Here is a 19,678-nt window from a genome sequence, read left to right on the forward strand (position 1 = left end):
AATGGAGCGAGCTCCCTGGAGAAGGCTGAACGGCTTTTAAGCAGCAACAAAAGTCACAATTTATTATAACAAACAAACAAGGATAATTAACCTCCTAAACCAAGGAAAACTCAAGTGACCAGGAAATAGAACAGGAAAAAGGATGTAAACAATGTTTCTCCTAAGTTCAGGATCCCTGCAGAGGGGTGCCTGATAGCAGCCTAACATAGCCTGATAGCAGCCCTTCACTGTCTTTGAGGGAAGCAGACTCTGCTCCCAAGGTCTTTGCAGTGTTTCTGAGACCTGAGGAGCTGCTCAAGGCTCATCCCTGCTGTCTCTCAGCTCCTCCATCAGAGCTGCAGGCTTACAGCTTTCTGTCGTCTCTCCTTGCTGCTACAACAGGCACCAGTGCCCAGATCTCACTCAAACATGCACAGGGGAACGAGTATCTCCCTCCTTCCTTGTGGGAGTCTACTCTGACAAAATCCTAAATAAACTGGTCAGCAAATTCAAGAGACCACATTGCAGTGATGTACTGGAGTTTTGGGTTTTGGGGGTTTTTTTTAATGTTTTTTTTCCCCTTGGTATTTCCTGAATACAAAATACGCCACAACTTGGTTTCCAGTCCCTTTATGGCATAGCCCTTTCTCTAAGAGAAAACTGGTTTGCCCCATGTACATAAGAATACTCTTTCTTCCTGCTATCCATCCTTTTTGCTCTGTGTCAAAGGGTTACTTGACCACACAACTGGTTTAACCTTTGCATTTCTGCTTGGCAGGGACAACTCCTGGTTGGCACATTGCTTTTTGTCTGGCTTCTTGTGTCAGCAGACCAGTGAGCCAGGTCTACTTTATCCCCTCCAGAACACATCCCATTGAGACCAGAGTGCACTGGAGACCTTTCTAGGGTTAACCTGCCAGGCAAGCAATTCTGCCACTTCCCCACTGTACACAGACTGGCTACAATTCCTTGCTTTTTCCTACTTATCTCTCTGGAACATCACCCGTATATAAATAGGTACCTTCTCCATATAATTCCCCTGCAATACGGGTGCTAAGACATGCCAAGAAGAACTTACATCTCCTCCCATAAATAAATATATGCAGTTCTGTTGTGAGTCCCCTCAAAGTCAGGATGCTGTGACTAACCTCTACACACCATCATCTCTGTATTCACCAATAAATGAGCATCTTCTCAGGATGCACAAGCTCTCACAGCTCTGCTGTCTCTATTTTTGGGTAATTCTCTTTGAACTTTTAAGATTTTTTGTCAGTTCTCTTCCTCAGACAGGCATAATTGTTTCTCCAAAGAACACCTCAACTCTGAAAAGGGACAAAAAACACAAAAGAAGAAATTCACCTCTGAACCACCCTGTAACCTCCCTCTGATGATGCAAAATGACCAAATAGGATTAGACACCAGAGATTTCTCAGTGTCTTTGAATGGTGTCCACCTGCCCATTAAACAATCACCTGTAATTATCAAAAACGTTTGAGAGTTCTCATATCCAAGTTCCTCCTTTAAACCAGCAAGATTAAGTCTGACCTAGACTTAACCTGCATTTTTGGAGCTATGGTGAGATGTGGAAGCCAGGGTTTATTGTGTCATTTTAAGTCCATTTAGTCTGTCTCCTGCTACTGAGAAAAATCAAATTAACTTCAGCCAAAAAAGTTACCTTGCATTACAGGAGTGTTTTTCTTTTCCTTAAAGCAAATTCTAGGCTACTCAGAATAATAGCATAACAAAATAGAGCCATAAACAATGGTCAATATAATATTTGACAAATTACTTCATTGTTTTTTCCATTATAAGCACTACAATAGCATTTAAATACAGAGTAACTATAAAAATGAGCCATAGGATGTAACAAAATTCATGCAAACCTTGCACATTTCTATAAAATTATGCACTTTGGGGATTTTCATCTCTTTTATAAAACTCAGAAACTAATATAGCCAAGGCATCTTTCTACATATAAATTGCTACCTGCATAGCTCCAGGATTATCAGCCAAGGAAAGAGAGACATAAACTGGCCCAAATGGCAAAGAAAATATTTTAAGTTTCCTATTCGGGCTGTAGAAAGGCAGAATAAGATGGTGCAGAACCAGTATAGACCAATTAAAAGACAGAATTAACAGGGTTAGCTCCCCAAGATTGCTTAAACAAAGCTTTGTATGTACTTAATAGAATGACAGAAAATTCTACCCCAGTACAGCGACATTTTATACCTGCACACATGCCCGAAAATTCAAAACCCAATGTAATGTTTAAAGATCCATTTTCAGGCCAGGTCCTTGTCCCTTGATAACATGGGGAAAAGGGTATGGTTGTGTTTTAACAGACCGTGGACCGAGATGGATCCCCTCACGTTTTATACGACCATCTCTTGCATCGTCCTCCTGACCACCGGAATGCCTGCGAGAATGCCACCTCCTGCTCCAGTCCCACCCAAATGGCTAACCTCCAGCAGAAAAAACGTTTGGACTACCTTAGCAAAAGCCACGGGAACTGACACCTTGTGCCTGTCAGTTGCTACCCCGACAAACCCATTTCGGACCTGTCTGGTAGGAATTCCACTCTCCAGTGGAGAATGGAATGCTTTTCTGAGAAAGCATCACCCCCCGTGTGCACACCCAGAAACTCATAACATGCCAATAGATGATTGTTTCGAAAAATACAGCACAGACCACGGCCAGCCCAAAGGGCCATATCAAAATTATTTTACAAATTTAACTGTAGAGCCTCAGGAATTAGATATCATGGGCAGCTTAACTGCCCCCCTGTGGTTCTATTTTTACCCTGAAAATCCACACTCACATGATCCAGTGAATTTGGATGTGTCTCCCACAAGTGCATACCACAATGAAAGTTTTTGGTGCAAGCACCACCTTAATGCGGTGAACATCAAATCAAAACCTTTTCCAATCGGACTTCCTGATGATTTATTTCTAATTTGTGGAGAAAGAGTGTGGAAAGGCATTCCTAGCAAGGCTGAAGGAGGACCATGTACTTTGGGTAAACTTGCTCTGTTTAATCCAGTAAAAACCCCCTTGCCTTCTAAGAGCCCTTCACTCAGTAAACGCCTTAAACGCTCCTTTAACAAGCAAGATTTTAATACACGTGGGTTTAAGGCAGACTGTGATTCTGAAATCATATTTTGGAACCACGCACAGAGATTTTTTGGAAGTTTTTTAATTCCAGGCATAGGAGCTGGTCACGCGTTAGGTGCGCTTGACAAGATGGGATGCTGGCTAGCAAAAGAAGCTAATGCCACCAGCTCTGCCCTGGAAGACTTGCTTACAGGTGTTAGCTCTGTGAGACAAGCTACCCTACAAAATAGAGCAGCCATAGACTTTCTTTTACTAGCTCATGGTCATGGCTGCAAAGATTTTGAAGGGTTGTGTTGCATGAATTTGAGTGACCACTCAGAATCTATTCACAAAAGTATTGATAAGTTAAAAACTTTAGCGAATCAACTAAAAGAAAATAATGAAAGCGAAATTAGTAGTTTATTTGATTGGTTAGATGACTCTAATATTGGTGCAGGGTTTAAGAAAATACTTATTATAGCATTTTTCGGAATTTTTGTGTTTCTTTGTATTTTATTATGTACTCCTTGTTTACTCTCTTGTATTTGGCGAATGATCAATCAAAGTTTTTCTCGAGCTTTCCTTTTTCAGTTAGAAAATAAAAAAGCCGGAGATGAAGGGGACAAAAACCAGTTCTCAGCAAAAGGAAACTCGATAAATCTGAATCACAAACCTTGGAAAACAAGGGCTGACAAGAATCTCGTGATCTGAAGGAGCTGGACCCTCCTCACAAGACCTGTTAAAGTTCTACCTTATGGATTAAGCCTGGCTCCAGCAGAAATCAGAAAGGACTCTTGAGATGATTGTATCAAACCATGTCTAAACCCCCTTAATCCCTTTCCCCCTATGTAATCTTGGTTGAGAGAAATATTTAACCCATTGGGCAACAGTAGTAAAAACTTGTGTAATTCCCTAATTAACATAGCTCGTCCCCTTCATTAACATGTCCAACCTCAGAAACTTTTAAAATAGTGTTCTCGTGTTCAATAAACTATTCCAGTTTCCCCATACTGGGATCGTGTCTAGCTTTTATTTTTCAGACCGCCACTGAATTACCTCAGAGGTAAACCAGTCAAAACCAAATAAAAATAATTAAATATGAGTTGTAGATGTGTTTGGAAAAAAAAACATGAAAGAATTTTAACTTAGCATGTCCTTGCAATCTTGATTTTGCTCTCTTGTTCATCTATCCCTTGCCCCAAGACAGAACTCTCTTGTGGAAAAATATCCGTATCGCATGGCAGATCATGGTCTAAGACAAGGGTATGTGCTGACCTAGAGAGTCTATGGACAAGTTTAATACATACTCTCTACACTTTTAGGTCATGATTTTGCCAACTAAACATTATTTTTTTCATGCAGTCTCAGGTTATGGTGCTTGGATAGTTCTTTAAAGAAATGATAACAACTGCTGGGTTTGCAAGGTCGTGCCTTCAAAGCTCAACACATTAATCAATCTTCATCAAGGTGTGACTCAAACTCCACTTCTCAAAAAGAAGGTAAAAAAAGTGATTTTCTGGAGCTCTCTTCAGGGTTTATTTTCCTTTCAAAAATGATTTGAGATTTGATTAATTATCTTCCTGCTGGGATTTCCGGCAAGGTCGAGGCAGTCCCTGTAACAGCACAAGTGGGCCATGTATCAACCACTACCTTTGCTGTGGTTGCCTTGCCCCATGGTGGCTAGGGGGCCACTTTGACTGAAGCTGAGAAGTCACAATATCATTTGACTTAAGCAACAGAAACACTTCAGAGGAGAGGATTCACCACAGCAGTTTTAACAGCTCTTCCCAAAAATGATTTGCTTGTTGCACATGAGCTCATCTCAGTGACATCTGGCAGCGTTTATGAAACATCCCCGTCTCGTGTGGCTGACTGACGCCATAAATTTCAGTCACCCTTGCCTTTGACAAATGCTAATAATGAAAACTCATCAAGGAGCAGCAATAATTTCTACTGCTGACTAGACGGATGCCTTTCTGACTACTCAAAATTAATGGCACATCTCAGGGTCTTAAAGAACAGCTGTCACAGAGAAACATTCCTGCAAACAAACATGCAGCACGCCTCTAAGTGTGATTCGTTATGAGATATTAAGTGGTCACTCTCACAACAAACTGGACTGATTACAAGAAGTTAGGCAGCCTTCTGTGTCATTTAAAATGATAAAACCAGAGAAAAGGCAGTGCAAGTACACAAATGGGAAGCTTAAAAAGAACTGCTTAGTTCCCCCTCGAACAGTAATTTATAGTCACATAGGTTATATATAAATTTTCACTTATGTCTAGTCTTATAGACTTTAGAATTAGCTGCTTTATCACAGAATTAAAAACTATCTGTGAGCTTTATACAAATCTGGTATTTTCTTTCCACTATTACTGTTGTCAGTAGGTAAAGCTTAAAATGACAGATAACTAATTAAATGTAATAAACTTCAAAGATGTATTTTCAGGAGCTTGCTTGGCAAAGGATTTTGAATGTTTCGGGCAGAAAAAGCAACTATGGAGACAGAAATATCACTGTTACTATCAGTTCCAGGAGCAATACCCTGCTCTTGAGGTCCCAGAGTCAGGTGGTGAGTGAGAATAGGTATTTTTTTTCAATAAAATCCAATTTTTCCATAAAATGTCTTGATTGAGCACTTGAAGATAAATGCTTCTAAAGCAAGACCTATGTATATACCACATACATAATAGGGAAAGCTCAAAGACACACTCCAAGAAAATTCCATGGTATTGAAGTCAACCTCATTACTTAGGGCAGGGGAGAGAACAGGGATGTGTTTAACTGTTGCAAGTATTAGGGTTTGGATTACACGTCAGTAATTTCACAATTTCCATCTATCAGATGCCTTATAGAAGGCTATAATGTTTGTCCCCAACAAGCACTACTTCACTGAGTCTGTGTACAAGTGATGCTGTTCCACCTACATAAGTTTCAGTAACCCAGGAAAGCAGGGGAAAGCTAAAAGACCATATTAATTTTTTATTATTTTTTTACAGCATCTTTACAATGAGTTATAGCACATAAGAGCCTTCAGGTACAATCAAAATGGAAATTATGCTACTCTACCTGTGTAAATAAAACCCTGCAAAATAGTAATTTGCAATTACTTTTCAATACTGGTACTAACAAAAAACTGAACTTAAAAGTAAAGGTATCCCTATTTATTCCACAATTTAAAAATAAAAATAAATTCAGAGTTAGATTTGAACGTACAGTGAGTAATTTAAGGATTCAAAAAACTGCTAAAGCTCTGCTGCAATTTTTCCCATAAAGGACATAACAAGACTAGGACATGCAGTGTTCAGAAGCATTTTGAAAGAAATTCAAAGTATTTAATGGAAAATACAGAGTGTACACTCAAACAGCCTCAGAGAACCTGCACTGCTGACAGCATTGCACAACACAAATCATTAAAGTATCATTAATACCCAGCAGTACCTAGAGCTAAATAGGAGAGAAAATATAATAAATTCAATAGATAAGAAATTGTCCAAACAAAACTCTGTACCTTTAATTCATTTTATTATTCACAGCATTTTAACCATTTATAGACAATCATGAATTAATTGAATATTTTAACACAATGTCCCATGAGAAGTGTGCTTTTTCATCTCACTCTCACTCACACCAGCATTCCCATACTGAATTTTGTTTTTCAGACATGGCCAGAGAGCTTGCCCTCCAAAACTATTATTCCTGGCTTTGGTTCTGAAATATGTCCTACAGTAAACTAGACAACATCCTCTGCTTTCAGTCTTCTCTTGACATCTTCAATTCTATACCTGCAGCTCAATATTTTTGCTGACAGCCACTGCTTCTTTATGTTTATTTTCATATTAAACCATGAGAGATTGTATTTTATTGATTTTTGTCATGCAGGGATGTCTAATAAATTTTGTGGCTTGAGCTTTCTTGCTTTAGGTTCTTTAGAGGGATAGACAATTCTCTCTTGTAAAATGGAGCCTTCTGTATGTTGTGTGTTGCAGAGAGAGATGGTAGAAGACCTTCCCACATTTTTTTTCAATATATTTACACTGCAGCAGTCAAGAAAACATCCTGAGAGCCTTATAAGAAGATCCCATTGTAAATACAAAACTGCTTTTAGAAACTTATTTAGAAACTGTACTATCAGCTGCACGGGCCTGACAAATGTGTTTTCTTCCTTTCTTCTAAAGTCAAGTTATTTTTCATTAAGAAACCCAATACTATTTTCACCATATTGTGTCTGAAATATCATTAGCTGGAACATGATACGCTAATATTTATAAAAGACCCTTAGACAAAAAGTATCTCTTGTAGATTGTAACAATGCTAACCATAGGGTTAGTTTTAGAATCAAAGAATGTGTTGGGTTGGAAAGGACTTAAAAGATCATATTGTTCCAACTCCCTGCCAGAGGTACATTCAAATATGCAGTTGTGTCAGTAATAACACCTAAACGCGTAAGGAAAAAACACAACAGGCAGCACAGCTGGAGCCAGACAGGTTTTTCAACATCTAAGGTATTTGCTCAAAATTAACCTGGGCATTTTCACAAAAACTAGAGTGAGAGTTGGGTCACCATATCTGAAATCAACTGAAACCAAAGGATTCTACCTGTCAAGTCTACTTAATCTAGCAGCATATTCCTGACCAATACAGGAAGAACAAGCTGTTCTTCACAAAACCCTTGGAAGACAGCGAGTGCCAATAACAGCTAATGATTAATGGAACATGTGTCAAAGTCCTCTGAAGGAAGGCAATCATTAAAAAAAGAAACAGTAAACGCTCCAATCCTCCCCTCTGGTTTTCACTAAGCAGGAAGAAAACAGAGATACAGAGTTGCAGCCTAAGGCATTCCCCAAGATGACAGACAGTCAGGAGGAGCTAAGAAATGACTGAGCATACCTAAACCTCCAGCTACTTTGTCTAGGAATTGTTCTTCTCAGAGGTATTTTCCTCTCTCACAGATAGAGGTTATCCATCTGAAACTGTTTTACTGATAAAACAACATGAATATTTTGATATCATGCAAATTCACTAGATAATTGAGCACAGCCTTGAAAATCAGATTATCCAATAATCAAAGCAATTATTCTGTCAAATGGTTTGTAAATAATGAGAAGGAGGACTCACCCCTCTCCAAATGCTTCTTTTTTTTTTCAATTTCTATGTCACTAATACACAAGACTTTTGCACAGCACAAGCAATGAAACCTGGCATTTGATGGTTAACCTGCCTGCTGGTTAATCTTGTCTCATTCTAAGTCTATCAGAAGACCTATAAAGCTACTGGTATTCTCCCAGAGAACCATTTGGAAACTCACAGGTTTAATTAGCTGCTCAGGACAGACCAAAAGAGACCAGGTCCCATCAACAACCAAAATCCAGGGGGGAGGAAAGGAAAGGAGAGATAGAGAGAAGTTGTATTTCTGCCAAATCTCCTGTACCAAGTCAAGAAAACTTTGCTGCACAAATCTAGCACCCAAAGTAACAACAGTCACAAATTAATCCCAAAGCCAGGATTTCCCAAGGCTCTTACACGTTCAGATTCAGTTTTGCGACAAGAAATTCACACACTGAATTTATTTCCCCACTAGAAATAGATTTGGAATTGCATATTGTGCTGGAAGCAAACATGCTGGGGGAGTTTCCTGTGTCTTAGATGCTCCAGTCCCGGTTAGCAACTACAAATTCAGAGGCAGCACATGGAATACACACATTTTCCTGTTATCAAACTTGCACTGAACTACGTGATGTGGTTAGCAGTGATGTTTTCCACTTTACTTCTGGGAACAAATTCTCCTCTTCAGCTGTAGACTGAACAAAATCCTAGAATTCCTTTTAAAAATTTCAGCAGTCTCATGCTGCAGAAAGAAAGGCCAGATGAAGCATTTAAGCATCTACCACTTAAATCCCATCTGTGGCAAACTAGAGCGGATATGGAAGTTCTACATATATAAACCTGCAGGCTTTAGGAATGCTCTGAACATAATATAATTAGGAACAGGAGCTGGAAACGTGTATGTGACAAAATATGCTTCCTGTGTATGCATTTCCTGGCTGTTATAGGTGACAAGAATATGAATGTTAAAATTAACTATACCATAATTACTGTAATTTGTACTGAATGAAGCTGAAGGCTATAATCACATGCTTGTATAATGGTATTACAAGGTTTATGCACAGAGAGGTGTTCTCAAACTTAGTATATTTTTCTTTCAATATGTATGGAAAGATACATTACCTAGCTAGCAAAGTCCCAGGCTAGAAAGTAAAAATTAAGATTAGTTTAGGATTTGTATTTCAAAAACTATTTTCTAAACACTTTTCTATATACTTATAAGTCTGCCAGAGGTACTTTAATACATATCATGGCATTCGCTATTTACAAGCACATGAATGTTGCAAATAATTTTCATTTTCATTTGTGCCCTAATATACAGTTTCCAGGGGAAAAAAAAAAAAAGACTTTCAGACTGTTTATACGCTCTTGGTGTTTGTCCTATGGCTGGCATATTAAACTTGTGACTTCTACTATGTTTTTCCACTGTATAAAAACAAAACTACAGTATATAGGCTTATTTGGAAAAAAAAAAGTCCAAAGTTGCTAGTTCATATCCAGATACCCAGAAACACCATTCCAGTTAGTCAGAACACATCAACTTTATTTCTTCACTGGATCAAATTTTCAAACAAAGAAACAAATCTTAAAGTATTGTTGTAGACAGTATAAGGGTCACAGGATTTCATGAAATAATCTGAACTGAGAATCCATATACAAACAAACCTAAACTTTCTAAAATAATGAGATAGTCTCTGTAGCAAGGTTTGTACCATCATTTTCATTACTACGTGGTACACTCCGCTCTCTCCAGTGCATGTAACCCATGATTTTAAATTGCTTCTTGGTCACAAGGGTTTCTAAACATCAATGTCAACAAGAAATGAATTTGTGGACAGATTGCAGCTTCAGTCACCACAGGATCAAGGCTTTGGCATAAGCACTGCAGGTTTCAGAACAAAACAATTTAAAATATCATCTTACAAACATTTAGTTACTTACAGCTACAGTGCTTTATCCTACTTACAATTAAACACTAGAATGTCCAGAACTTTCAATTCAACATGAGCATACTACCTAAATCTTACATACTAATTAAATATAGAGTTACTAATGCCAGCAAATGAGAAAATCCAGTGGTAAAATCAGCAGAGCTTCAGGCTAGCTCTGATGCAACAAGCTTCTGACTTCTGCTGCCAAATTAGCTCTAAGCTCCAGGAGCTCACTAGTCACATGGCAACTGGCTTGCCAGCCCTGCAAGCCAAGTACCTCAATGTTATTGCTTCCTCATCCTTTTTCCTTTCAAAATATTCCCAGGGGATTAACATAAATTTTACATTTAATGAAACTTTACAGCTGCAGAGTTACAAACCAGAAAGGGAGCAGTCAGACAGCCACAATCCCAATCCCAGCCCAAACGCTGCCCCAAAGTGCTCTGCACGAGTCTGCTCTTTACTGCTCTGCTCCTGGTTTAATTTGTTTGTATTTTGACTTGGGAGGGAGAACTCTGCATCTCTGGTAACATTTTAAAAAATAATTTAATAATTACACAAATACACATAAATTGCCTAATTATCCTTGAGACTATTGGGGGTGGGGGGGAAGATTAAATATCCCCAACTGCCACCAACTGTCTTGAAATTTAGTCAAAAGTTGTATTTCTTTGCCAGTCATCCTGGAGAGAATGTCTTCCAGAATCCAGAATTTACCTCAAATTCATCCCCTCATCATTATCTGAGCCAGCACTTTGTGTTGAAGATTTCTTCCACTTACTACATAAGTAAGTGGAAGAAATCTGGAGCACCAGACGTATGGACCATTTAACAAGGACACTGAAATCCTTCTCTGGCAGTCACCCAAAAGAAGAGTATGGAGGCAAAAGGAAAGGACAGTGAGATCAGTCAGTGGTGGTTCCACGAATAGTTCTTGCCTTTTCATCATGACAGATGAATTACTTCTAAACAATGAGTAGTAATAAAAAAGAGTCTAGAAAAAAAAACTTAAGAAAGGATTAAAAAATTGGTGTCTTCTCTACTGTAATAGCAAACATACACATTATGTGTTGGGTGGTTGTGGGCAGTATGGATAGACGAAACAGGAATTGGCTTCACTGAGATACCAAACATTTCTTGTCTTTTTTTACTGAGATGAAAAAATACTTCAAATAAAAAATGAACAGACTACTTTTGAGTTTTGAAAAATCTGAAATATTTCAAAATATTTCAGAATATTTTTAAAATAAACTTGCAACAAATGTTTTGATTTCAATATATTTTCAAAAACATTCATTTACTATTTCTGAAAAACCTGAGAGATATTTTCTGCTCTTTTAGTTTCATGCAATTCTTACAGGCATGCAAAGCAAAGAGCAGCCTGTTAACTCCTCCAGCTGACAAAAGCCTCGAGTTCATTTCAACAGAATGATTGATCCTCTGTCAAACAGAGAGAACTCTGATAGGCAGAGGATATTCTCTTCAGAAATGAAAATATGTATATATTATATATATATATATATCTATATATATATATATATAGAATATAACTCTCATGGTCTTTTCTCCATAACACCACACAAAAAAAAAAAAGAAAACTGGACAGCATTTTTCCCTAATAGTTATAAAATACAGTATCTACTGTCTAATAGTTAATGTACTTGAAGAACCCTGTCACCCAAGCAACAGCCTCTAATCCTGCCCACTGAGAGTCACGATATTCGTGTGTTCCTGCAACACATCCTGTACTCTCTTCTCCCTGGTGGAAATACTAGGTGGGGACAGAGGCAGATCACAAGGTAACTTCAGCTTGACTGCTCAGGCTTTCCACAGACATTCCTGCTGTTTCAGATATGGATATTATGCATGCATTCAGTTATGTAAGATGACAAAAAACAGACCAGCGGAAGCAGAAGTTGGCTTGGTTACAACCCAAAATTCTTTGAAAATTATAAACAGTCCTTTTGTGCCTTAGACTGTGAAAGACACGAACATCTACCTTCATATAGACCTTCATACCTTAAATACAGATACACAAATTATTATGTTCTGTTAAATAAGCTAAAAGTCAATAGCTTTGGCACTTCTGCAGAATTCTACACACATATGTTCTTATCTCCATGAATTAATCTATAACTGCCTTTTAGCTTCTCCTTGGCAGCTCTCCAGGGATTTTCTAATATTTTAAGTCACGTAATAAAAATGCCTCAACAGTAGGTGCTTTCCTTAACACCATGTAGAGATTTTTAAGCACATGGAAAGAGATTTCAAGAAGACTGACAGGAAACTCCATAAGCAGAGCCTACAGTGAAAGCCCCACAACACCTGGCTTAGACACCCGGATACAAGTGGGAATTAAGGGCTCCCACATGAAGGAGGAACTTCATAAACCTTGGATTTTGGTAGGGAAAGACAAATAGGAACTGTTACTCTGCTCTTCTTTGAAAGAAGAAAGAGACAAGAAAGTGTTAGGAAAGTGAGTTTTCCCTCACATCAGGATGAGGACCAGGAAGGGATGGTTTTCTGCAGAAACCAACTCTTGCAGTATTTCAAAACCATTAAGAAAAACCATAAGAAAAGAGGGAAGAAGGAAGGAAAAATAGGAGAATTTTAGTGTGGAAGTTCTTACTTCTCTATTATAAAGAGCCCATTTTCTCCCATTTCTAAGTGAAAACAAACAAAAAGTATATTCATTAGAGAGACAACTGCAACTGAAAGCCAAGTATTTTCTTAATTAAAATTCCAAAAATACTAGAATGGTCATTAATAATCTAGCAGTGCAAGAAAGCTGAAGCTGGGCAAATGACAATCGTGCAGACCTACAAAAACCCAAGGCACTGTTAAATGCTTGATACTTATCTGCTACTGGCACAATCTCACCCTTCTGCAGCTTTTACAGTCCTTAAAAATTTGCATATGACACATTTTAGTTAGATATGCAGTTGTCAGAGGCCACTTAATTACATTAGAAGAAATGCACAGGTATATAATATATATGGGCTGTATGACTGGAAGATAGTTTCTGCTTTTGAAAGAGATACTTTTTTTTTTAAAACTTCCTAATAAATCAGTTTGCCAATACACCCCTTTGGGAATTCAGTGACAGCAACATGAAATGCAAGATCAGCAAATTATTAAAATACTGATGTAGTAACTCAGAGCTGAGCAACTAATGAGCTGTAAAGTTCACTTCTAAAAGCAGGACACTCATACATTAAACACATCCACAGTATTTTTGCTGTTCATTGTAAATATTAATTTAGAGCGGGAAGGTGAACTGTGCAAAATAAAACTCAACTCTGATGGCTTCTGATAACATCCTTTTATGGACTAAGTTTCTTTGGAATAATACACAGTAAGTAAAGACACAACTCTGCCAAGTTGGGTATTAAAATAATTTCAGCATCATGATGAATCCCAAATTAGGTCAATGACAGATGAGCAGAAGTGGACAGATGAGTTTCAACTTACAAAACAAACTGAACTCCTACTTACATGGCAAAACTAATCCAAAATTACCATAAATTAAGGTTATTTTAAATAAAGATAAAAATATGGAAAGCCATTGATCATTCACATATGTAACATTGATAATGAAATTCCTTCAAAGAAAATAAATGCCAGACCTTTACTGCAGGACACAATATTATAAGTTTCATCCATCACAACATGCTCTTCCCCTCTGATAAACAAGGACAGAGTAGTTTGTAGAAATGCTGATGAGGAGAAAAAACACACTGTATATTATCTAGTCTTCTTCTGTCCACAAATCTTCCATTCCCTCGTGGTGCCCTACGTCTCAAAGCAGGAATGAACACAACACAATAGTCTGTATCATGTAAAAAGAGAAGAGATCATCAGTGCTGCAAGGGTCTCCAGAACAGGTACTTAAGTGACAGTACCTGTCTAAAAGCAGTAGCTGACATGATCAGATGCTTATCTTGCTTTTCCTGACTTTTAATATGCTCGGTACTGAGCAAAGATAAGACACTTGAACCTCTCTGATAATTTATGGAAGGTTGCTGTGAAGTGGAGGCTCAGTCAAGGTTGGAAAAAGATATTATTGGCAAACTTGTAAGACTTGGTATTTGCCCTGACTTACAGAAATTGTTGAGAAGGAAACAGATAGCTTAATAAAACATACTATAATGTGCTTTCTACATGGAAATTAGACACTGACTCACTGGCATAAGTAAACCAATAATTCCTTTAACCTCAGGAAGTTTACCTAAGACACAGACTTATGGCAACATAGAAGTGTCAATAAGGAACAAACTGGTACATTAAACTAGTGAATGTACTGACCTTGCAAGCAAAAAAGACAAACAGAGAGAAACGGCTAAAAAAAAAGGGCAGCAAAAGAAAATTGCCTCTATAAGATAATTGTTCTCTATAAAGTGAGTGGTAGAGAGAATGGAATATATAGATAATATCCATAGGAAAAATATTAACTATGAACTATTAGTGACAACAAAACCAACTTCAGTTGGGAAGACTCTAAGATGAAGAAGACTATGTACCTGTGCTTTAGGCTGAGATTATTTTCTCAGTTGTAAACTCTTGGATGAAGGACTTCATTTTGACCTAATAATACCACTCATGTTCTCATGGTTCTTCAAAACAAACAAATAAACACTAAAAAAACCCCCAAACACTCCCTCCTGTAACACCAAAAAACCCCAAATTGTCCAGTCAATCACAAATGCTTGGTTCAAAAAGGTGACATTTATATACTGCAGAACACAGGACATTTTAATAGTTGCTTTAAGAACATCAGATTCCTCCTGAATCCAATTACTACACACAAGAAAGAAGTTGATCTCCCTCTGACACAACTGTAAAAGCCAAATTCAATTGTTCCTCAATGTATTGTCAGGACTGATAACAGACTCTGAAGAAGACCACTCAAACACACTTTCCTAAATGGGGAAAATCAGTCTGCAGAGGGATTCAGATGGCCTTTTTCCATGTCAACTGGATGACTGCCTGGCTGTTTTTTCAGGAGTTAGATGCAATTAGGATATTTCCATTGACAGACTATAACTCTAACATCCAAGAGGAAATGGCAATTCATTCCAATAAAAAATATGACACTGATGTTCACAAGTAATATTTTTAAAAGCATTTGTGGAAAGAGAATATTTCAATTTCCCATTCAAAACTCAATTTTACCTTAAAAATTTCCTTCTGTCAATCAAAAAAGATGACCTAATTTTCTTTTTCTTTTCTCTGTCTCTCTTTTTTCTTTCTTAGACAAAAAAAAAATTCCTTAGACATTTGGTGCTTAGATATTCCTTAGATATTTCCATTTCTGGTTTTCGTACTGTTTCGGAAAGGGAATAATCTTAAGTCTCAGACTCAACATTGTTTCATACTCAACTCGTTTTTAGCTTAAAGCATATGTTAATGAAGACCAAGAAAGCATTTGCACACTATTGCACGTCTCTCTTTCTTAAACATATTCATGTTTTTTAATATTCTGCCTAAGAATGTATGGCCCAAGCTCCTTTACTTGTGCTAACTCTCAAATCAGGATCACTTTCATTGCTTGAATGACTTATTTCTTTTAATATCCAAGGGAACAAGTAGAAAGGAAGCAAAACGTTAATAATTAAAAGTCAGACGTGGAAACTACTGTAATTCTACAAATGCTCTCTCCAATGAACTAAAGCTCTGTCAGGCACAGCTCCTCATCCTGAATGCCTCGAGTCTCCAAGGTGGTCAGAAAGATCAATTTTTCATTTTGCAGAAACCTGGAAGCCACTATTACAAAAGGGTATCTGTGGAGCAACGCTCTTCTTTTAAATGAGAAGTTGTCAGGATGACATGATCTGACTGCGAGTACCTTGCAATGAACAAAACAGGAACCTCCAGGGAACGGCGCCAGTCAGCAGTAAAGGGAATTAATGGCCAGAGGCAACACTCGGAGTCACAGTTTCACTGCAACATCCATCCTGTATTGAGCTGTCTTGGAGCTTTAACTGCTGAAGGGCTTGTCAGTCTTACTGGAAGTGTATGTCTGAGAGGAATCACAGAACTACAGAATTGTTTGGGTTGGAAGGGACCACTAAAGGCCATCCAGTCCAAGCCCCCTGCAGTGATCAGGGACATCTTCAACTCGATCAGGTTGCTCAGAGTCCAATGCAGCCTGATCCTGAATGCTTTCAGGTATGGGGCATACACCACCTCTCTGGCAACTTGTGCCAGTGTTTCACCATCTAACTGTAAAAAAAATTCTTCCTTGTATCTATTCTGAATCTACTTTCTTCAGTTTAAAATCATTAACCCTTGTCCTATCGCAACAGCCCTGCTGCAAAGTCTGTCCCCACCTCTTATTAGGAGCCCCATTCAAGTACTTAAAATCTGTTATAAGGTCTCCCCAGAGCCTTCTCTTATTCAGGCTGAAAAAATCCCAATTCTCTCAGCCTGTCTCCATAGCAGAGGTACTCCATCCCTCTCATCACCTTTGTGGCCCTTCTCTAGACCCGCTCCAACGGGTTCACGTCCTTCCTGTGCTGGGGATCCCAGAGCTGGATGCAGGACTCCAGGTGGGGTCTCACCAGAGCAGAGGGGCAGAATCCCCTCCCTAACCCCGCTGCCCACACTGCTTTGGATGCAGCCCAGGACATGGTTAGCTTTCTGGGCTGCAAGCACGCATTGCTGGATCACATCCAGTTTTTTGGCCACCAGCATCCCCAAGTCCTTCTTGGCAGGGCTGCTCTCAATTCCTTCATCCCCCAGCCTGTACTCACACTGAGGGCTGTCCCAGCCCAGATGCAGGACCCCGCACTTGGTCTTGTTGAACCTCACAAGGTTTACACAGGCACACTTCTTGAGTTCATCCAGGTCCCTCTCTGGCATCCCATCCTTCAGACTTGTCATGTGCAAACTTGCTGAGGGTGTGCTTGATCCTGCTGTGTCACTGATGAAGGTATTTAACAGCACTGGTCCCAACATGGGCCCCTGAGGGTCACCACTTGGCACTGATCTCCATCAAGATGCTGAGCCATTGACCACCACACCCTGGATGTCACTATCCAAGCAATTCCTCATCCACCAAACAGTTCACCCATCAAATCCATCTCTCTCCAATTTAGAGAAAAGGATGTTGTGGGGACCATGTCAAAGGCCTTACAGATCAATGTAGATGACACCCATCTATAATCTCTTCCCTTGTCCACTGATGTAATCACTCCACCATAGAAGGTCACTCAGTTGGTCAGGCAGGAATTGCCTTGGTGGAGCCATGCTGGCTGTCTCAAATCACTACCCTTTTTGAGTAAACATATTTCAAAACACTTTTTTTCCAGTCTCTACCTCCACCCCCTTCTGCAAAAGAATTTTTTACCAAAACTTACCTCTGGGTACTTCAGTTTTAAAGTTTTATGCATTTCTCGAAAGCGACTGTACCGCCGGAACACTGTCCATGTCTCATCCAGGACTGTTATCTAAAGCAGACAATAAGAAAGAAGAAACTGAAGTAAATCCACACAATGCACAACACTAAAAACCATGCAGTATACAAGGTTATAAGATTAAAAGAGGCAATTCTTAGGTACCTTAAATCTATGTTTTTTATAAGTTTACTTAATTTTATAACTTTACTTAAATTTATAAGTTTACTTAATTTTTCTTTCATTACAGTGACAGAACTGTATTTAATAAGGAGCACTGACTGCAAAGGAAAAAACCCCAAAAACCCTGAATGTATTTATTCCTTATTCTGGAGTGGTTTGACAAGGCTATAAACACATTAAAATACCCCCAGTCCTCAACCGTTTCTTGGTGCAGCTATGCAGCTCTCAGCATTACAATCAGTGGGTGTTCAATTAACAAAGGAATAACATCCAGCACAAGGGTAGTGTAGCCTCTCTAAATATTCACAGAAATGTATATTCTCATACACATAGATACACATAGATAAATAAGCATTTCTTGGACACAGAGTTCATTACCACATAGAACGGGATTCCAATTTGTAGGGTAAAATATTACGCATGCCAGTTTTCAGTAGAAGATATTCCTTTAAAACACTCTGGGTCTGTATCATCAACATGGCAATGAACATCCCATTTATACAGGAAGATTTATTAAAATCAACATAATTACTCCAAGAGAATAAAGTGCATAACAACAGGAGCAAAGGGAGAGGGCAAACCAACCTCACCATCAGTTGTTCACAAAATCCTCACCAGAAATCCTCAACTAACAATTTTTTTTAGGAAAAAAAATTTTACTGTCTGAAATTAGATGAAATGAAAGACATTTCTAAGTGGGTCATAAAAGTACTGTGACTAGAGCCTTTGATTTTACAGTAAAGTCTTTCTGCAGATCTAGCGACCCAAGGCTACCAAGAAGCCAAGCTGCAGGAAGACTGAGCATTGTTCTACAAAGACTAGCAGAGCTGGAGAAAGCCCAGTGGTACTGCTTAAAACTGAAAACAGTGTTGCTTTTTTAATCTAACAGGCCTAAGATGTAGTATTTCCTCTGTCTAGCTATGATTTTAGGCATGAAGGTAAAAAAAAAAATTTCATAAAACACATTTTACAAAGACACAGGTTTTTTAATCTTAAAGTGACTCCAAAAATGAATAAGTAGTTCCCTCACTACTAGAGATATCAAAAAATTATGGAGGTGAAGAAAGCTGCAATGGAGCTGGATAACTGAATAGGAGAAAAAGAAAGAGCAACAAAGCAGAGGAAACCAGTGTTCAAGCACCAATGCTGACAACTGCTACCCCATGTTTGCAACAAACTCTGCTGCCTTTGCTGCTGATTACAGAACAGGGAAACTGGGGAAAATGTTTAGGTAACCACAAATTATTGTCTTATGACAAGAGGAACTAGGTTTGGGGTGGGTTTTTTCTCAACTTTCAGTTAAAAGTTGCAAGAAAACAAAACTGGTCTCAAAACATTTCACAAACATTGTAACGTAAGTTCTTCTAGCATGTCTCCACAATAAAAACTCACTATTTCTGAGAAAAAATCATCTTTCATGCAACCAATAAGCTCAACTGCTACTAGGAGTCACCAGCCCCGGAAGTGTTCAAAAAATGTGTGGATATGAACATTGTGGATATGGACTTCAGGACATGGTTTAATGGTAAATAAGATGGTGATGGTGGTGGGTAGATGTTGGACTTGATGATCTTAAAGGTTTTTCCAAAGTTAACAATTCTATGATTCTAGGACACCTGCATGATGGATTATATTCCCTCAATATATTGTTAACAGTGTCTCAGACTTTACAACTCAGGTGAATGGATTTAACATGCATACTTAGGTTTAACTAAAACAACCATTCAGGAATACGCATGTTACACTGATCTCAATTAACCAATTAACCATTTTGCTGAATAATTACTTTAAAGTAAAGGGCTGTGTCAATTCAATGTTCAAGTAAACAATGCTTGAGTGTAATGGATAATTATAAAATAAAGATGTTACTCATTACAGCATTCATTTTGCTTTAATTCTGTCTTTTAATATTTTACTGTCATGAAATTTTGCTGTGATAATTTCATTTGTATACGATCCTTATTCAAAAGTGACCTCTTTTTTCCCTAGGGTTTC

The 19,678-nt window shown here is 38.3% G+C and overlaps 1 protein-coding gene across 1 annotated transcript in view; it reads right to left on the reverse strand.

Annotated features, from left to right (window-relative positions):
- The window catches only part of KIF16B (kinesin family member 16B), a 142,410-nt gene that overhangs the window by 23,335 nt on the left and 99,397 nt on the right, over positions 1-19,678 (reverse strand). The window contains exon 24 of the mRNA XM_027736774.2: positions 17,465-17,554. Within this exon, the coding sequence (XP_027592575.2) occupies positions 17,465-17,554 (90 nt within the window). The remainder of the gene's footprint in view (positions 1-17,464; positions 17,555-19,678) is intronic.

This window comes from Pipra filicauda, unplaced genomic scaffold (assembly GCF_003945595.2).
Source record: "Pipra filicauda isolate LSUMZ 115617 unplaced genomic scaffold, ASM394559v2 scaffold434_size586239_pilon, whole genome shotgun sequence".
NCBI lineage: Eukaryota > Metazoa > Chordata > Aves > Passeriformes > Pipridae > Pipra > Pipra filicauda.